We start from the raw sequence: 20,667 nt of genomic DNA, 5'->3' as shown, positions 1-20,667 counted from the left end.
ATATAACTATATGAAACATGATATATTTTAATATAAAGACATTATAATTATTATGATATTTATTCATTTTCTTTTCCCCTAATTTTCTGCTGTCCATTCACATGGAAAGGGTGATGATATTTTTCCCTCCATTTTTCTTCTCTTTCCATCTTATTCCTTTTATTTTATTTTTTTCCCTTCAACTTTTTTTTTCCATCCAAATGGAGATAACGGTAGAAAAGTGGAGACACCCCGCGCCTTATAGCCTTATGATTCCAGAATGATTGCTAAAGCCAAAACTACAATTAACATTATTTATTTTAACTAATCAAAAAATTACTTTTAAGCTTCCTCCAATTGGACTCTCCCTGCCCCAACATAGTTCGCAGCCCAATATATCATTACTGGCAATGCAATTATATCTTCCCGGACCTTGTTAACAATGCTCGTGTTTTGTTCCCAAAAAAAACAAAAGCGAATGCTCGTGTTTAAAAAAGTGCTGCTCCAGAAGCAAATTTGGGGGATCAACAAGCTGAACAAATACTCGTGGATGGCTTTGACGAGAGAGCCCAAGTGTAGGGCACATACCCTCCTAAAATCAAGACTTGACCATGATCATTGGAATCTGGCCAACTTAAAAAAAAAACACAGAAAGAAAAACACTGATCATCGCATCGGAAGGAATAAATGAACAACAAAGGAAAGGAGGTTAGACTCCGGTTACTGGGTAAGAGATACTTCTGGTCTACTGATGGAAGGTGAGGGCAGTAAGATTAAAACATGGATGGCAACAAATTTCCAAGCAAAATTGATCTTTTCAAATAGATGTCGTTCCGCAATAATGTAAGCTCAGGCATTAGCTTGTCCCCAGGAAACAAGATGAACAAGGTATAAAACTGAACCATGGAAGCAAAACTATCTCAGCTACAGTCGCAAATAAAGGATGACAAAATATGAAAAAGCTAGAAGATCCATAATCTAATCCTCGTCCTCCTCATCGCCATCTCCACCAGCAGCCTTCTTAGCAGCAGCTCTTTGGTTCTTTCTCTTCACCCTTCCAGGACGCCCGCCACCAAACGGACTTGTTAGTGAAAAGTCAATATGCTTCTGTGAATCAACTCTTACCATGAACGATGGGATGTTCACCACCTGCCTTCCAACCCTGCCAGGTCGTAAAATACACCAACAAGCAGTTTCTTCAGGAATTAGTCCCTTGGGAGAGGGGGGGGGAACAAACTTCTCTAATACATTTACTCAAGTGTCGCGAGTGTACAGATGGTAGAAATTTGATAGAGACCACCATCTTGAACATGGTATTATTTGGTGAAAGCAACCGTTTTCCTAGCACTACATCCTTTTCTTTTCAGAAAAAGGGTTATCCTTTTGGAGCTCGTTCTTCAATTTTTTTTTCCCATTATCCTTAAATTGTCAAGCGTCAATGTACAATTCATAAGATGCATGCACCACCAAATTTCATGAACTGACTAATACAAAAGAATATCATAACTAATTTCTCCTGCCCCACGACAATGACACAGCTATCCAACTTCCAATTTATTTGAATAAAACCAATATCATGCTAGCCAAAATCCTCTAAAGTGGCCAGTAAAGCACATAGGGTAAAGGGTATTGTATAGTCTCAAAGATTAGGATCTCCAACTAAGAATTATATTAGCACCATAATCACAATCATGGATCGCTGATAATCATAAGGACTCAACTTCACTTTTGTTTTTTTTATTAGAACAAAGAATAAGAGGTGAAAAAGATAACCTGATATGCCTTTGCCTTATAAGCACCCTAGCATGGTGAATGGACTTTGCCATCCCAGATTTGAAGACAAGAGTTTGCAGGCGACGCTCAAGAAAGTTCTCCACGGTCAAGGCCAAAACATAATCAAGCTTGTTCTGGCTTTCGTCTAGAAGCCCATAACGAAACATCCTTCGAAGAAGAGCTTCGCCCTCAAAGATCCGACGTGGGTTCTTCTCATCGAGGGTCAAAAGCATTCTAGCATTATTACGGATACGGCTCAGAGCGTACTGAACCCTCCACAACTCTCTCTTGCAGCGGAGTCCATACTCTCCCACGAGCCTCAGCTCAGCATCCAACCGTTCCTTCTCGTATGGACGGCGAGGCTTCTTAAAAGTCTTCCCATCTATTTACAAAAAATCAGTGTTATGATTTAGACTATGAAGAGAGCCCAGACATCTTCTATAATGATATGAGATGAACAGGTGAATGCACGAAAAGATGGTCCAAGTGATTTCGACATTATCACAAAAAGCTCAGCAGCCAGAAATCAAATCACCGCAGGTTAACCCGATAGATCAGGACAGTAAATACAGAGAAAGAGAAAACAAATTGAGGCAGACTTACAATTGCGGTAAAATGAGACGTGCACCATGGCTCTTGAATGGCGGAGCCGTCACCTTCCCTTGCTCTCTGTTACAGAGAAATGAGGATCAAGAACTTTGCTTCGTTGCATTGTGGCTAATATAACTGACCTAAAACCCTAACTCGAATCAGGCCGAATTGAAAGCCCGTGTTGTAAATAACAAAAAGTGGAGAAATTAAAAAAAGCCCATGTGGTTGGGCTGTTCCAAATAAATGGCCATGCTGGCCCGAAAAAATGCGCATCTCCAAATCTCCATTGAATGAAAGCATAAGTGTTATTTTGCTGTACCAAAAAATGTGTGTGTGTGTGTGTGTGATTTTGGAAAAAAAAAAGGGGGAGGGGGTGAGGGGGAAGCAAAGAACTAAATGAAATCTATAATGCCACTCTCTCTCTCGTCTTAACTCACATACAGTCATCCACGCCACAAACCATCGTGGTCTCCCTCACGCGTGTTTATGTGCGTGACTTGTTAATAACCAATCATGTGACTTTTTTATGGGATGATACACCGCTATAAAAAATTTTACATTTTGTTTGTGAGATTTAAAAAAAAAAATGAAATGAAGCAGGTAACTAAAAGACATGAGTCATTATTTATAAATTTTTTTTAAGAATGATAGAATGGCAAAGAAGGGCTTCTAAAGCTCTCCTTTGCCATCTATAATTCAATATTTTTTGTCCTCCCAAATTGAAAGATTAAGTATAAAGTGATATAGTATAATTATTTTATTTATAAAATTACTCCCAACATCCTATCTTATTAAAAAAAAAAATTCATCTGTTATTTTTATTCTCCAGTCATCTCTTTTGCCTCCCATTAGAGTTGTATATGGGTAGGGTCGGGCCAAGCATCATCCTAGTCTGATGCCTTAGCCCAATGAGCACTTAGGCACCGGACTAACTTGATTGACCTAAAAATATTTGTACATGTATATAAAAAAATATAAAAAAGTTTTCCTCCTCAAAAAATATTATAATTTAAAATATATTCTTCACAAAACTAATAGTAGAATGAAAAGTAATTTTTAAAAAGTTTAAATGAATAATAATTGCCAAATATTTTTACATAATAATAAGTTTAAAATAAATTTTAACTTTAAAAAGAGATTTAAAAAATTACAATAATAAAAAATGTCTACAATATTATAAAAATAATATAATTCGTGATAACTTTAAAAAAGAAATAATGCCATTAGACAAATATTATTTACAAACAATTTAAAAAAATAAAAAAGCTTGCATATGTTCAGGCAATGTAAGGTTTGACAACAATCAATATCTAGCCCCATATGCCCAAATGTTTTGGGCAAGACCGAGTTGACTGGGCATTCAGATATAATACATAGCCATACTTCCTGTTATATCTCTTGCACTCTTATCATCCCTCTTTGTCGTGCCTTTTAACACTATAAATCTGTTGTGTTTTACTCTTATGCAATAAGAATGTTTGTATAAACAGTTCTGCTACTTGTTTTCTCTTTTTATTTTTAATTCTTAAATATCTTATTTAATCATTAATTTTAACTATTATTATTTTTTATTGCATAAATATTATAATTATTTAATGAGTATTATTATTATTTTGAATTTAATCATATGAGTAATATTGGAAGAAAAAAAATTAAACTGATATGTTCTATTCATTTTATAATAACTCTTAAATAATGGTCATATAAAATCATTCCTTCCCAATCATACAACTCTCAAATAATGAAAGTTTTTGTTTTATTTTACTCCACTCCGCTCCATTTCATTAATAATAGTTTCTCTTCATTCAATCATAAACTTTTAAATACACTCTTACAATCTTACTCCGAGAAAGATCGAGTAATCTAGCCAAAAAAAAAATATATCAAGTGCTCATGTCGCTAATTATGGATTTCACTCAATGCCTCTTAGGAATTAAACAAAAAGGGAATGTGTCAATCTCTGAATAAGATGTGCCCGAAACGTGTTCGAACAAAATTTCATCGAAGCAAATCAAGGTAGATTAAGGTCACACCTAGTCCTGCAGCGAACAACGTCATACATGACTCAGAAAACATTGCAAACTTCATTTATTTTCAAGTTTACACTACTCTTTTGCTGGCCAATTTTAAAGTAATCTTCTTTCCCTGTCTGGGTTCTATTCTACGCTATTGTCCAGGTTCATTGAAGGGTGTTTCCCATATACATGCATGATGCATCTCATCGTTTTTGTTTACAATTTATAATTTTGTTAAACAAAGGTTCTGACTTTTGATGCCACCTTATATATTCAAGTGAAGATCAAGATACCATGAATTATATTTGCTTTTGGGCCTGAAGATACCGTGGTTGAAATGGCAGTAAGAGGAAAGTATAATTTATACATAAGTCGAATGCTATAAAAAAAGTATAAAGTTCTCCATACTTGTTGGCCGAATATAATAATAGTATAATCCTTCCAATCTTCCATTTGGCACCTAAACTAGCTTCAACAAATCAAACCGACAAAGTGCAAACAAATGACGCCAAGAATTTGTTAATAAACAAATTAAACATGAAATCTGTTTCCCTCCCCTGGGAGCGAGTCATGTTAAATTCTCAATCTCGCTTTGTCATTTGACTTGTCAGCGCCGTCCCTTGCCCCCGTAGTCACTCAGGTGTTCCTTCTGATCGCGCGCGTGCTCCTTCGTTTCCTTTCCACTCGCAAAATCTCTTCCATTATCGTTCAATTTAATTCATTCGCTTCAGTCGTCAATTTTCCATTAAGACTTTGTTAAATTTTCTGAGATTTCGCCAACACCCCCCCCCCCAAAAACCAAAAAAAAAAAAAAAAAGAAAACAATCTCGATCCCGTGCCTTTAAAGGCCCACGCCACCATCATCATTTCCCTCTATTTACTTGTCTCATTTTCTGGGCCCTCCCGAAGGATTGGTTTTCTGGGGTTTTGGTGGAAATGGCGTCGAGCATTGGTATCATGGACAGTGCTTACTTTGTCGGTCGGAATGAGATTTTGACTTGGATCAACAGAAGACTTCAACTCAATCTCTCGCGCGTTGAGGAGGTACCGACCATTTCGTATCGAACTTAAAGCCGTATCTGGTTTTGGTAATTACGAAAGAAACAATAGAAACATTGGAACGATGGGCTCTTCTTTCTATATTTCTCTTGCTACATTGGGTGAAATTTGTTTTTTCTTCCCCTGTCGGTGCTCTCCTTTGTAATACATTTTCCCTCCCGAAGTTAAAGGGATTTCCAAGCTATTCATGCTTCCGCTCGTCTACGTTATTTTTGAACCAGGCGACGTACGTAGGAAGCTATTCTTCATTTTTGTGGTTCTATTTTGTTATCAAAGAACTCCAGCATATTAACCGAGAATTTGACCTGAACAAACTTCTATATTGTTCATCTTTGGCTCTTTCTTTGATAAAAACGAGGCTTTTGATTATGACCGGTTATATTTTCCTGGATAGGCTGCATCAGGTGCTGTACAATGTCAGATAATGGACATGACCTATCCTGGGGTTGTTCCAATGCACAAGGTGGCAACAAGATTTAACTTTTCATTAATGCTATTATATCATCATATTCGCCTATTGGGTAATTTTTACAATTCGAGGTTGATTCCAGGTGAATTTTGATGCGAAATCAGAATATGATATGATCCAGAATTACAAAATTCTTCAGGAAGTATTCAACAAGCTGAAGATTGAGAAGGTATTTCCTTTTAGACACCGGGGGGCAACCACGAGAAACGCATGACATCTATTACATCTCAATTCTCACCGCTGCCAGTTAGCATCACAAGTCACCACTTACCATTTTTTTTTTAATTTCTAATTCAGAAATAATACGAGGCTGAGAGGATTACTAGGAACAAGGCTATGCTATAATAAACATAAATTGAAATGGAAATAATATTGGAGTGGCTTGCAATAATTTGTACGTGTAGCATCTAATCAGTATATTTTCCCCCCTGGTATAAAATAATAATATAGTAATCACGTTTTTCTAATAAGAAAGAGCAAGGTTTGTTTACTGGATATGAATCTCTTCCCAGTTTTATTGGGTGCACGAGTTCCATGCCAGGGTGTGATTGTTCCTCATTCTGTGAATAATAACATGATTTAAAATCATTCCTTTACATGAGGTCAAAAGCTTGCTTAAGAACGAACTTTGTTGCAGTCATTCATGCATGTTGCCATTTACCTTGCTAACATTCCTACGCTGTGGCAGCATATTGAAGTTAGCAGGCTTGTTAAAGGCCGACCTTTGGACAATCTGGAATTTCTACAATGGCTAAAACGTTATTGTGACTCTGTGAATGGTGGCATTATGAATGAGTATGCTACTTGCTCTGATTATACCCTTTGGCCTCTAATTAGCTTTGATTATGAACATATCGTTCTTACTCATTGCAATACTTAATTATAGTATAAGTTATATTGAATGGCATATGGCTTTATGACATGCATACATCGTTTTCCTGATGCACTCTATGTTTCATTAATTCCTTAATTTCCCTTCTAGGAACTATAATCCTGTGGAGCGTAGGAGTAAGTGTGGAAAGGATAAAAATCTTAAGAGTTCTTCAAAGAGCTCAAAATCACTGCAAACAAATGTTGTTAATAATTCTGTTTCGGGCAACACACTCAGTCCTAATAGAACCTCTGGTTGGCTTCTTGACATCTTTGGTCTTAGAATGTTCTCCACTTTCGTTTGTTTGTTTTACCACGTTCTACTCTTTTTGTCATGACTTTCTGTATTATTTGATGCCTTTTTTGACAATAGGGCCCAAGCAACATAGGTCAAGTGGTGCAGCAGGCGTGGCTAATTCTTCAGCAGATATCCAAGCTTTGTCCCAGGAGGTATGAACTGTGAATATTGAGTCCTAATGCCTGTAATAATTATCACATTGCTGTAAAAGATTCTTCAAGTATTGTAGTTCAATATCCAACACAGTCTTTGGATTTGTAGACAAATGCATCAAATGCAGCCAGCATTTCATCATACGGCAATTGATACATATATTTGCGATCGTGCTTAGACACAGTCGCCCCCCTCTTTTGCACTAGCACTCTTAATTTCACTCAGCGAATGTTGTATTTGTTACATGGATTTTAACACTGGAATCTTGTTGCTTGAAAATTTACCAAAGTATATTAATTACCTTTATTTTAGCAAGCTCATTGCATATTTCTTCCGCTGTTTGACAGATAACTGATCTCAAGCTCTCTGTGGATGTCCTGGAAAAAGAAAGAGACTTTTACTACGCAAAACTAAGGGATATAGAAATTCTGTGTCAGACTCCACAACTGGAGAACGTACCTGTAAGAATTCTAATCAAAACTTGTGTTGAAGTTTCAGTAATTAATTTTAACTAAGACTTTCTGTTCCCCTTGCTTTTATTGTGTCATGACTTTTTCTGATTTTTAATATCCATATACTTTTATCGATGACCTCTAGTTGGGGTAATATAGTGAAATTTGCTAAAAGAATTGCATTGACGTGTACCTTACAAAATTGTCTTCATAACCTAGTGGGATAAGACTTGTTATTGTTGTTGTATAGTTCATGGTTGGATGGAGAAAGGTCAACCTGAAGTTCTAATCTTCAATGACTCTTTAGTCAAAATCATAAACAAATGAGTAAGAGTGCAAGTTCTGGAGTCCAGAATAACTTTTGTTTTCTACCCATCTATGCCTGCAGCAACCTCTTTTTTAGCCCTTTTAACGTAACATAAGCATTATAACCCCTCCCCACCTCTCTCCCAAATGGTATAAAGATGTTGCAAACTTTTTGCAGTCTATATATGCTAACAGCTTATACCTGCACTCAAGGTTGTTGACCTGAAAAAGCTAAAATAGCTCATCGAGGAGTATATGGGCATCAGCTCCTCTTTAAAAAAAAAAAAAAGAAAAAAACGAAAAACTTATAAACCATGACTTAAATGCATTTAAGTAGTGATTGCTTGGGTTTTGTACAGATGACCATAGCAATCAAGAAGATTTTGTATGCTGCTGATGCAAAGGAGTCAGCGTTAGATGAAGCTCAGGATTGCCTTAATCAAATTTTGGAAGCTGCTCAATCTGAAGAAGGAGGAGGAGGACGATCAGAAGTGGAAGCAGAAAATGAAGCTTGATTTCTTGCAAAAATGACACCTGACTGGTATGCGCAAGATATTTGCCAGGCTTCGTGTTGAACAAATCGGAACAGGGGATTGTAGCTTTATGGTGCCTCTTGCTTCTCCTTGTATGTGCTGGATTGATATTCTCTGAGGAAACTGTGACTGGTATTTCCAGTATAGTTTTTTCATTGTACGCCTCTGCTATTGAATATGAATATCTCCAATGATTGCTGCTTGAGAAATGGAGCTGGTTAGCACATCCATAATTATGGCTTGTTAATAATTTAATCGTACCTCGGCAGTCTATGAAATTAGCTGCCAAGCTTTGTGTGTACATAGTGATGCTTGAAATAATAGAGAATTGCCTGTCAAAATGAGTGATGCACTTTTATTGTGAAGTTGGCATTGATACTGACTAAAAAAGATAAGGGCAACCGGATCCATCTAACAGTGTATTATCGTGCCAACTAAGCAAACCCTATCAAATTATTAATGCGTTTTGCTAGTCCTATAGTCGGCCCGCTTTGATATGAAATCAATTTCTGTTTTATTGATAACAGAGACATGACAATCCTGTCGATATTATCCCCATATGGACATCTATCTCTATCCTCTTCTACTTCCTTAGATCGTGACTGATCAGAATTCCTTCATGTATCTTGTTCTTGTGGCAAGCCATACAGTTCATCAATATATATATATATATATATATTGGCGATAGCAAAGCCCAATTACACACTACATAACAGTCCAAGTGGAATTCCTGGCCCTCTTAAATCCTCTGCTAAAATATCTAGGACACTGTCTCCAATGGCGGATGCTAAAACATGCACGAATTCAACCTGTCAATCTCGCTGTAGAAGTTTGTGTTCTTGCAGAAATCATATAGCATGCCTCCATTGTTGACTTGCTTTTAAGAGCACTGATAATCTTGCGGGTATCCCCTTCAACCTCAATCTTTCTAAATCCCACTTCCCAGCATCTTTGCAGTCCATCCAAAACGCCGCAAGCTGTCACCTTCCAATCTTGTGTGTTAAGTCTGCACCAACCTGCTCTAGGGACTTTCCAGTTGACAAGGCTGATATCTACTTCACGATTCTGTTATAACACTGTAATTGTCGCATAATCACTTCCACCGCATTCCAGGGTCTCGACAATGAGGTTCATGTTTGAAAACTGTGCCCCCATCGCCATATAAACAATGCTGCTAGTGCTAACCAAAACGCCTCTTGCCAACCAACCGTATTTCCCTTCCACCATCTTTCCTTGCACATTGCTCTGCATCCATTCATTTCCATCTTCTCCAAAGAAGTCTATATTAATGTTGATTGATAATATGCCATGTGCTGTTCCATCGTGCGAGGTTCACAAGAGGCAGGAATTGAATTGACTTGCTTAGACTGAGCGGGGGCCCTGCTACTACGATATTCAAGAATTTAAATGGTCGAAGTGGTTTTAATTGTGGTTTTGCTAGTTTTGTGACTTTCATATTAACGCAAGTATTTTATAAACTCAATGACAATTAATTTAATTTAAACGGCAGGTATTACAATGAAACGTTTGATTTTTTTTTTCCAGTGATATATTGTTAATTTCAGTCATCTTCCAAAATGCCTATGGCCGTATATTTGAATTTTAAAAATGATCAATTATCTTAAAGATTACGCAATCCCAAATCTTCTAAATAGTTTTTGTTTCCAGACTCCAGCTTATCATGATGAGTACATAAAGCTTTAATATAATGTCACAACAGAGTTTGAGCAGAACAATTTGGGGACATCAGCGTGGTCATTGTATACCTGCATGTCATGGTAGAGACTGGATTAAGTACATTCAAATGTCTTTTTTATCCCAGCGTTAGCACAATGCTAATACAACATCAGCTTAAACTGTACTGAAAAACTAAACGGAAAGTGCAACTTCACACTCATAATTCTCGTAATGTTGGGGGTGGGGGTAGGGCCACAGTTACTCCTGGACGAAGTCGCAAGTTCGGTCTCATAAATGTTGTATGCGCGTGTTTAATATAACAACGTATAATTAATGAAAATAGTGTTGGGGTGGGGTACGGGCATAAATCGAGAAAAATATTAACCAGCTGGTTTTGAATTTTTATTATCATTATCTACCGCCGTTGTCATGGCCACCGGACATAACATGCATTACTAAGCCTGACATAATTACACGCTAAAAATTCTAGACAATGCGAGACACCAAAAAATCCCAATTAGTATCACTTATCACTCAAGTAAAGACGAGAAAATGTGAGTATCATACTGACATGAGACTGAACCCCCTTTCCCACAAAAGACAGGCTAAAAGTTTGCATTCAGTAGCAGTCAAGGAAAAAAACTCAGCATCAATAGCTCTTATCATACGTCCTATATCCGCCACTCCTAGATTTATCGGCCTGCATGGAGGTTTAATTGTGTTAGCACAAACAAGTTAGAAAAGATCGAAAGCATAATTCCGCAAAGGAACAAAGAACAAACCCTGTTGATGAGATTCTCAAATTCTTGTGTTCCATTTTCTTGGATATACTTCTCTGCAGCAGTTAGAATGTCATCTGGTTTACTCGGGTGTTCCTTTTTCCCTGGGACGTACCAGATGTTGATAGTCTGACCATTGACAAAGAAAGGCCTCACATAATGCTCATAAACATAGGCGGCACCACTGAAGTAAGGAAGCACCAACCAGCAGGTCAGGATCAACTTTGCATACGGCCAGATAGGGATCCTGTCACATACTTGAAGATAGTTTAGGTAAAAGTCCAGCTACTTTCCCTCACTCAAGATGAAATTTTGCAGGTATCGTTAAAGAGGAATTCAATGCGGGTCTTTACATTTTAAAATATATTTGCATTAGGTTTCTATAATGCCTTTCACATTATCACCTACAGCCTTTACTTTTTATCCCCCCTTCAAGATTGTAAATGTATAACATCATACTGAGAAACTAAGAAACTACCAATCACAGTGGAAAATTTAGGCATTAATTCTGCATCTTAATTAATCAGAAAACCTAAACAAAGTTGAACTCACAGGCTAAGAAACTACCAATGACGGTGCACAAGAAATTGCACTGCACTGTTTAGGTACTGGCTATTCTGATCCCTAAATCTCAAGATTGTGACAACTAATGATACTAGGCTTCCTACACAATAAAGAAAACATCAAGAAAACACAAATTGGCATAAAATTAAGTAGCTTACCATTCAAGGACTTTGGCAAAAGTAAGTTCAAACAGGGTGATCATGGAGTACATAATCCAGTAAGTAAGCCATTGCTGGTCATCAACAGGATTCTTGGTCTCAATTGCCTGAATTGAGGCATATCTGAGATTGAACAATAGCAAACAGAACTGATTGAGTATTTCCAAGAAATTCTGTAGTATGTATATTTATGTGGGAAAATAAATGTAGGCTTGAAATTGCACTTACAGAGGATAAACAAGACTGACCACAGGCCTGCAAGAGAAGCGCATAAGTATGAGTTAGGAGAGAAGCAACAAAAGCACATTGATTTGAAGAATGAGTCTCCGAAGAGGAGGGGCAGCCACGATAAACAAATGCGACTGCTTGTGCTATTCTGGTAAAGTTTCAAGTGCTTAACCACCTCTAATAGTTATATCAACCCGCCTCCCATAATTCCAATGACGTTAAAGCAAGAAATAATGCCGTAGAATCTTTGACTCGCAAAAAAGAATGAAGTTAAGGGAATGAGGGAAGAGCTTACCCAGCAAGAACATCAAAGTTTTTTAGAATAACCTTGAGGAAATTTCCAGCCCCAGATCCCATCTCCGATCTGTCAAAGTGAAGATTATTTGCAACCCTCTCTATGAGATTGAGGGTGAAAAATAGGGTTTCGTCAAGCCCGATTTCCCTCTGTATGAAGATGGTAAAATTTTGGAGCGAGGACAGAACAGAGAGAGGGAGAGTGTGTTGCTTTTGGGTGATGCCGCCTTGTTTTGTTTCCCAGTGTAAAGAGGACTCCACAAAAAGCGGTGTTAGATGAAGAGAAGAAATAAATAAAAAGAAAGAATTCAGAGGAGATTCTGTTGCGTGCTTAATTTTCTTGCCTTGAATTTTAATTTTGTTAAAAATTATTCTTCAGATCAAAATTTTCAATATATAATTATTTATAAAAAAAATATCATTAATCATTATTTATAAACCAAAAATAATATGATATTTCATTTTTGTGGGCATAATATATTTTTTATATTTAATGCAATTCAAATTCTCTAAAATTCAAAGTACTGTACTTCTACTAGTTAATATATTTTTTACATTTTTGTTTGGCTTTATTCTTATTGTATTTTTCTTTCCGCTGTATCCATTTGTATGTATGTATATATATATATTGCCTTTGACTCAAAAAAAAAAAAAAAGCTAGATATCAGTTTTATCATTTAGACATTAAAAACAGATGAATGCACTGTATCTATTTCTTATCTTAAAGAGTTCTTTTTTTTTTTTTGGGGGGGGGGGGGAACCAAAGTTCTTTCTCTCTCTTTAAATGGTAACAAATATTTTTTCCAAATTATTTTGTATCTCGGGAGGTTAAAACTACAATATTTTTAACTAAATAATACTTTTTGGCCTGAACTAAACAACAATAAAAATTACAATCTATGCAGGTTATATATTAAATATATGTGAGTATTTGTGTACATAGAGCAGGGGAATCATTTTTACCGCAATTCCACAGGCATTTTGAAATTTGTGTTGACAACAAAATTTTGAATTATTTGTCATCTACATGCATGGGAAACTCGAGTTATTTTTAAAATTCAAAATTATTCGCAATTTATAAAAAATACTAAGATTTTAATAATACCTTAACGTTGCGATATTTTTAAGATTTAGTTGTGGTTTTTTTAATCTATATTAGCTTACCTATTTCAATTTATTTTTTCTTTTTTTTAAGTGGTGGAAGATTGGACAGAAATGCAGGAGCACCATATCTTTTTTTCGGTTTAGTGGGTTTGGTCACCGAATAATATTTAAATCTGTGATAAATGAAAGGAACCTTGGTTTTTATCAGAATTACGAGAGTACCAATTACCGACTACCCGAAGCAGAGTAGCTGAAGGTTAAGCTGTCACCATCAGGCCTCAGCTCACAGCTAAAACCTCAACAAAACAGTTGATAATGTGAACAGGAATATGTTTATAATTTTTTAGCCTGTAAATAGTTCCTTCTTTCAGATGAATTTTTGTCTTAATAAATTTATCAATTTATTTATAAATTTCATATTAAATGAAGATCTCGATTTTAATTATTTGCGTGAATAAATCCTATTAACTTCAAATCACGCGTATATAATTTCTGTCACACGTCATAGTTTAATTGATAAAATAACACATTCATCCACGACAAATATTGCTCATGTGTAATCTTTCATTCAAAAGCTTGTTTTAATATTTTGAAAATTAATTACCAGCCATCTTTGCAAAATTTAGTTATTATACAAGCGCACAAATCTTTTGAAATGAAAATCCATCAAGTCATGTAAAGTTTTCTTGATTTGTTGATTTTTTTTTTCCAGTCATTCTAAACTTGATCTCATTCCATTATTTTCAAATCTTGGCAAAAAATAATCTTCACTTCAGAATATTAGCCCCATAAAGCTTTGGCATATTAGTATAATTTGAAATTCTGTTCCAAGAAATTAGAAATGCTGCTAATCCCATCTGATTTTTTTTTTTTTTGGAGTGCAAATAACTCATTTTGAAGGAATCATCCAAACTCAGAATTAAGAATTCAATCCACCAACAAAAAACAGAAAAAGAAAAACAATAAAAAAAAAATCTATTCTATCCCATTCCAAGGTTAGATTAGTGAATGATCATCAATTTTAACTTTGATGTTTGAGTGTAAGGAATTGTTATTCCTTGGTGTCGTTTAATCAGGACTAGAACTCGGAAAAGGATGAGAGAGATATATTACATAAACAAATGCAAGCACTATAACAACATATATTATTCACCTGTTATTGCACATTATGTCAGAGGTACTGTGGTATTAATTATACTCATCTGTGAACTTATTATACTTCGTATATTCAGAAATTAGTCTGCACCTGTCATAACTTCATGCTCCTGAGCAGCAGAGTTTGAACTTGCGAATAGCCATTCTTCCATTCAGTGCAAGTGCAAGCACATCATATTCCTCCACGTACCAGAGATCCGATACCACTGCCTGCGTATAAAAGTGTTCAAGAGATAGCACAAGAATGGAGAGCCTAAACAGTAACCGATTAGTTTAGAGGCTGCAATTTGGAAGAAAGAAGAAGGAAGATCCATGGTTGCTTCAAAGTGTTTTGTACCATAAGCAAGTCCACAAACTCTATTTCCCAAAGTTAAACTAATAACCATCATCTACGACTATGAATCTTGCCCTTGGTAGAAAGAAGGAACTTTAGGCGAAGTAATTTTCATTACTTATACTACTTCCTGCAAGATGATCAATTTTGACTTTTTAAAGGCCTTTCCAATTGTTATTGCCATAGAGACGATATATACACAGACCTTGAATCCACGGATCTGATTGTCTAGTTGATTAACTAGCTCATGGAAGATTTGGAGCTCACCCGAGGTTTTGTGCTCCTGTGTACCACAAGAATTGAGAGGTCAATAACATAATGGAGAGTGAGGGAACTGATAAAATAACACTGCAAAAGTATCTTGGATTAAGTTCTCATCAGGAGCATCATAAACGCAACCAATTCATGAATGCATCCTATTTCAAGTTATTATGCTATTCCATGTACCATTTGTCCTCGGGGTTCTCTTTTCATTTCTATTGTAATTGAATACAATTATAGAGAGGACCAGAATAGACACCAACTTTCCACAAATACATCAACAAAGATAACAAAGAAAATCTTCCGAAGTTATGTCACAAACTAATTATAAACTTACTAGCTCAATTCAAGCACGCTGGCATGTGGAGTTAGGTAAACAGATATTAACAAGAGTATCAGACTCTTTGTTTTTTACAGGCTTGTCTAAAAGATATAACAACTTTAGGTAACCAACAAATATACTGGTCTCAAAATTAGTTGCAGATGCAACTTTAAAACAGGAGATGGGAAGATGATGTCAAACAGCTTATTGATTAACAGGTAAAAAAATTCAAGGAAAACTGAATATACATATTACCGTAGGCAATGCATTAGGTGGACCCAAAAGCCTTGCAAACGACGTGTAAAGAATTGGAGGATCATACTGCAGAAGAAAGAAAATGGCAGATCAACAAGTATCACGAAGGTAATCAGCGTTTCCGAGGCATACTAGACTTTAAATCAAATCTAAGTTTGGAAAAGATAGGCCACTTAAATTGAGAATGAAATTCTATAAATCAATAAACTGTTAATTTAGAACTCAACCAGTATGACATGATACGAAGAAGAGACTAAAGTCCAACATCTTTAATTACTGTTCCCTACTCTTAATCTTAAGAGGCAAGATAAAGGAAATGATGAAGTAGATTTTTCCTTCAGGGAAGTTGAACTGAACTGCATCACTGCAACGCAGATTGCCTAGAAAAACTGACAGAAAAATTACTTAGGGGTCTGTATAACTTATAACTGGCAGGATTTTAAACAATAATCTTATAATAATGGAGTCGTAGAGAACACATGGAATTCAAGATTCATGTAGGGCCATGGCCACAATTTCATTTCCAATGTACTTCTGAAATTTAAGCATGGAAAAAGGAAGATCTAGTTACATATTAAAATCTTACAAGACGTTCATCTTGATTTTACGGTGAAAAAATTAATAAAAGGGAGCAATCAAGTGGTGCTTACAAGTTGCTTCTCTGGTGCATGTGGAAGCGCATCCCGCAACTTAGCACGAATGATAACAGGATCTGTACCAGAGGTCACCTACAGCAAATGCATACAAATATAATCATCAACCTAGGTTTGTCTGCATTGTATGAAATCCTAAAAGAGATATGTTTCAACATAATGACTCAAATAGATATGGTTTGAAATTCTTAACTATATCAATAGCATAAAAAGATCAATACTTCCTGTAACTGGTCAAAACTCACTGCTTATATATTATAAGGTGCCAACCAAATATTGTTCAAATCATCATCGAGTTATAAAATTGGAAGGCTTTACAAATTAATCAACAGAAGGCAAGACTTGAAAGCAAGAGTGAAAAATAAATCATGATGAAAGTAATAATACCAAAACATTAGCCAGCATCAGTAAACATAACAAGGCGGTGAATCGAATAATTAAAATGCAAACAGATGTTGAAGATTATGTGTATGAGGGGAGGGAAGGAGAAAAAAGTGGGTTTCAATGATAGAAAGTAACCTGCCAGCAACCGAGAAGAACTCCAGCTGAAGTCAAAACCACCCTGTCCAAAACAATATTCAAAGGGCAGAATGTCCCAGCAACAGCTTGCACAGCAGATGCTTCAGCTTCTATCTGAAAATAAATGATGCTCATGAGTCATGGGCGAGGTAATGCAGAGTCAAGAAGAAACAGTGAAATGTGAAGTGAAAATTTACCGCTTCTTCAGTGGCAGGCACAGGTGTAAGACGGTGGGAAGCATGAAACATGCTAAAATGGTACACACTAGAGTTCTGAAACCAGATTGCTAATTGACCCATGAAAGGATGATAATAAAATGAACAAGATAAGAAAAAAGGGTGAAGAAGCTACAAAAGGTATGTAAAAACATATAAACCAATTTGTCCATGGGTTGATCCGACTACAGCTTACCTTTATCGAAGTATGGATTAAAAATGCTTTTAACAGCTTCCCTGTGTCATATAAACCTGGCATGTGTCAGTTACATGTACTTTTGAGTTTTGCCAGAACTTCAGGCAATAATTTTGTTAAGACCTATTTTAAATTTCCATCTCTCTTGATGTTTTCCACTCCAGAAATCTCTCACAACACCAATATTGAACGTAAGAAATAAAACCTGATCTTTTCTTCATTTTCTCAAAGATGAACAAGATGATATTATATTATATACTTAAAAATGCAATTTAAATTTGCAGAAAGCAATAGCTCAAGTTTCCGTGACTAGCAATGCTGATATCCTGAGCATCCCAATTTAGTGGTCTGCGTTTTCAAGTTCCGATATATCAGGGGGGAAAAATTCCTAAGCATCCCAACATTTTTTTTTTTTTTTGGACGGCGCAAGTTTTCTTGTATATAGGAAATAGCAAGTTTTAAATGATTATGGCATCAAAATATGATCATCCAATTCAAAATCACTTCCAAATCAGATAGTTACGGGTATGGCAGCTTAACATGAGCAAATGCGAAGGCATATAAACGTCATCTTTGTTCTTTAGAACACTAAGAGACTCACGCAATCGGTACAGAGAATTCAGTGCTCAAATGCAATACAATAGCCCGCACAGGAGGATTTGCTGGCTGCACACAGGAAACTTCAATCACAGATCAAGAAATTCAACAACAACAACAGCAATAACAATTCAGCTATGGCAGATTGAATTATTATATGTTACCTGCAGTATAGGTGTTACAGATCCATCCTTTAGGGTAAAGATATCTGAAAGTGACAATGACTGAGAGGTTTCACCATGTTTCAGAAAAGCTGCCCCATGTTCATCCAGATCTCTTGCCATCTTCTCATATAACTTTGATCTTTGCTCCGAGTATGTATTTTCAGAATCTGATTCAGGCACCTCTCGACTAAGTATCAATTACTTCCTCGCTTAGACACACACAGGGATACACTCAGATAAACCCCCCCTCCCAAAAAAAAAGAACAATTTGAATGAAAACGTCACTAAAAGTCTAAAAGAAATCGCAAAAGGATGATCCCTCTATAGGACTACTACGTTAAGCAAAAATGTATTGTTATGAAGTGTTCTTAAGAGGGCCAAATAATTAGCAATTTAAGAAATTTAACCTCAATTCAAGAAAACACTCGCCTCGCCTCAACATGAATGCCACGGGTATGAGAGTTGAGAAACTCCTATTTGCATTCAATAAAATCCATTACGTCCAAGAATTTAAGGCTTCTCAGAAGACTATGGTTATTGGTCAATCACACATAACTATTCCAGTTTTATTCTTTATAAGTTCGTCTTACCATTATAATATAAAAACAACTCATTACTTAAACACGGAGTGAGAAGTTTATAATTTATGTAAAGGACTGATGCCCGGTTGACCCAAGCTCAGGATTCAGCAGAAAAACAACCACTGCTTTAAACAACAGGGCAAAAAAAAAGAAAGAAAGAAAGAAAAGAAATTTTTACTCAAAAAAAGAAAGAAAGAAAAGAAAAGAAAAACTACGGGTCCTCAGTAAGACGTCAAAATAATGATTGTTTATTAGATGGACTTGTGTGTGAGCAACCTTTTTTCGTTGTTGTCTTCCACCCAAAAGCAGGAGCAGAAAATGAAATCGAAGGATATTTAGTCCGAATATGGTAGAAGATAATTACCTGAAGAGTTCCGGAAAGCCATTTGGAAGAAGCAGAAGAAGAGGAAGGTAGAGACGATCCAGATTAAAGCTACCGTTTTGGGATGACTCCAATAATTCCCAATCCTGCGCGTCATAAGTACTCCACAGTGACTTGACTTCCATTTCCATCGAATTTGCACTCTCCCTGCACGGTAAAAACTGCGCTGTTCATTATTTCCCTCCACGTGTTGTTAATTGTTAATATATATATATATATATATATATAAAATAAAAAAATTAACTCAATGGTCTTAAAAAATACAATTCTCATAAATTATACATAAGATTTTTAAATATTTTGATATATAGCCCATTCATAAAATCAATTAGATGTTTTCTTCTTTTTTATCCTCAGAATATATTTATTATTAAAATATAATATATTTGATTTAATTAATCCTTAACCGATTGAATCTTTTATTTTTATTATCAAAAATTATATTGTACGTGCTCCCTCACTAATTTATCATATCTAAATATTTTTTTCATCATATTTTTAGATTTGATTTTCTTGAATCATTATATTTATCTCTCGTATAGTGCTTTTCTTCATCAAAATTTTTGATCTAATTTGTCTGGATCACCATCTTTATCACAGAATTTTTCCTCTCTCTCCCTCTCTGTTTTTCCTAGATATTGCCAAGAGAATATTAAACATTGAAAATAAAACTCCATTACTGATCTGCGATACTATATCATTGATATATGACTATATATTAATGATAAATAAATTGATAAGTTTTTACTGATAAGACTTAATATCAGTGATATATAATAATATATCACTGATATACTATCATAGATCAACATAATCAAACAATCAGACATAAACTTATTTAGAATTGATATACAGTCGTATATCAATGATGTAGTATCGCAGATCAGTAACACAAAAAATACATAATTATTTTTTCAAAATAGATCAAACAAAATCTCAGGAAACTCTGGCTTGAACTCTGGCTTTTGTAACAAAGTCTGACCGAACTTTCTCACCCTGAATTTGCAGCCTTAGTGTGGTTTTGTATAGAAGCTGCAATTTCAAACTTCCTTACCTCACATTCATGATTTTTCAACCTAAATCTGTAGCTTCTAATTTGCCTTCCCTCACATTCTTGTGATCTCTTGGTTGAATTTCTAACTCCGTTTAATCATCAATGTGAGCTATTTCATTGTCTACTATTAGTTTCTTCGCCGTCATGACTGAGAGTGCAGTGTCGTCTCCATGTCTTCAGGTGGGTGAAAGCAAAACCTATATAAAAAAGGAGAATCAGGGTATTGTGATGTTTAAGGATAATTTTGTTTTTTGTATCAAAGGTAAATTAGAAAACAGTAATTATCTTAATTTAAAAAAAGGTGGGTTATTAGTTTTATTTAACCATATAATATTAGCTAAATTTGGTAAAGCCCCTATAAAATAAACTAAACATTTTAAGCCATATTTTTCATAGTATTCTAAAATAGCACTGCTTAATTCACATTTCATCTAAAATATGAAACCCACGTTGTGAATTTATGTAACAGCCCTCCTCGGGATCTCACCGTCACCCTAGGCGCTGGACACTCTCCCCTCAGGGCCCATAACAGGGCAACCCCACCCCTTACGGTGAGCATCAGGAGACAAAGGCTTCTCCGCAGTAGTGTGCAGGATTATTCCTCTTGCGGAGAGCCTCCTCAAGTTCGATCCTCCAACCTCTCATACATAACAAAGTTAAGACTGAATCTGGTACCA

General features: G+C 35.6%; 4 protein-coding genes and 1 long non-coding RNA gene across 7 annotated transcripts; 1 reads left to right on the top strand and 4 right to left on the bottom strand.

Annotated features, from left to right (window-relative positions):
* Positions 1-774: 774 nt before the first annotated feature.
* On the bottom strand, positions 775-2,508 carry LOC129320514 (40S ribosomal protein S9-2-like). Its single transcript, XM_054966006.1, has 3 exons — positions 2,356-2,508; positions 1,753-2,134; positions 775-1,141 (listed from the first exon to the last, which is right to left on the bottom strand). Exons 1-3 carry the CDS (start codon positions 2,381-2,383, stop codon positions 958-960), a joined length of 594 nt encoding a protein of 197 aa, XP_054821981.1. The 5' UTR covers positions 2,384-2,508; the 3' UTR covers positions 775-957.
* A 2,408-nt stretch (positions 2,509-4,916) lies between these two features.
* Positions 4,917-8,707, top strand: LOC129320911 (microtubule-associated protein RP/EB family member 1B-like). Its single transcript, XM_054966589.1, has 8 exons — positions 4,917-5,402; positions 5,812-5,880; positions 5,969-6,055; positions 6,575-6,681; positions 6,869-7,011; positions 7,130-7,206; positions 7,555-7,668; positions 8,325-8,707. The coding sequence occupies exons 1-8, from the start codon at positions 5,295-5,297 to the stop codon at positions 8,478-8,480; spliced, it is 861 nt and encodes a 286-aa protein (XP_054822564.1). The 5' UTR covers positions 4,917-5,294; the 3' UTR covers positions 8,481-8,707.
* On the bottom strand, positions 7,006-8,239 carry LOC129320913 (uncharacterized). The gene is made up of 3 exons (XR_008595847.1): positions 8,168-8,239; positions 7,509-7,584; positions 7,006-7,236 (listed from the first exon to the last, which is right to left on the bottom strand). It is a non-coding gene; the product is annotated as an uncharacterized LOC129320913 (long non-coding RNA).
* Positions 8,708-10,546: 1,839 nt separating the features above from the next.
* On the bottom strand, positions 10,547-12,451 carry LOC129320912 (HVA22-like protein a). The gene is made up of 5 exons (XM_054966591.1): positions 12,200-12,451; positions 11,905-11,931; positions 11,677-11,799; positions 10,958-11,201; positions 10,547-10,875 (listed from the first exon to the last, which is right to left on the bottom strand). Exons 1-5 carry the CDS (start codon positions 12,259-12,261, stop codon positions 10,825-10,827), a joined length of 507 nt encoding a protein of 168 aa, XP_054822566.1. The 5' UTR covers positions 12,262-12,451; the 3' UTR covers positions 10,547-10,824.
* A 1,930-nt stretch (positions 12,452-14,381) lies between these two features.
* Positions 14,382-19,075, bottom strand: LOC129319347 (uncharacterized). Of its 3 annotated transcripts, none has more exons than XM_054964389.1 (10): positions 18,919-19,075; positions 17,974-18,140; positions 17,814-17,878; positions 17,213-17,253; positions 16,999-17,087; positions 16,802-16,915; positions 16,280-16,357; positions 15,630-15,695; positions 14,997-15,074; positions 14,382-14,667 (listed from the first exon to the last, which is right to left on the bottom strand). In XM_054964389.1, the coding sequence occupies exons 1-10, from the start codon at positions 19,031-19,033 to the stop codon at positions 14,560-14,562; spliced, it is 921 nt and encodes a 306-aa protein (XP_054820364.1). In that variant the 5' UTR covers positions 19,034-19,075; the 3' UTR covers positions 14,382-14,559. The 3 variants fall into 3 exon arrangements, with proteins under 3 accessions (XP_054820364.1, XP_054820365.1, XP_054820366.1); XM_054964390.1 differs by having other exon boundaries at positions 15,059-15,074; XM_054964391.1 differs by lacking the exon at positions 18,919-19,075 and adding an exon at positions 18,381-18,565.
* Positions 19,076-20,667: the final 1,592 nt, after the last annotated feature.

The sequence above is a fragment of the Prosopis cineraria genome, unplaced genomic scaffold, assembly GCF_029017545.1.
Source record: "Prosopis cineraria cultivar Desert tree isolate PC_DT_omini unplaced genomic scaffold, ASM2901754v1 PC9, whole genome shotgun sequence".
NCBI lineage: Eukaryota > Viridiplantae > Streptophyta > Magnoliopsida > Fabales > Fabaceae > Prosopis > Prosopis cineraria.
Note: the sequence above shows the minus strand (reverse complement) of the source record. Positions and strands in the feature narration are given on the sequence as shown.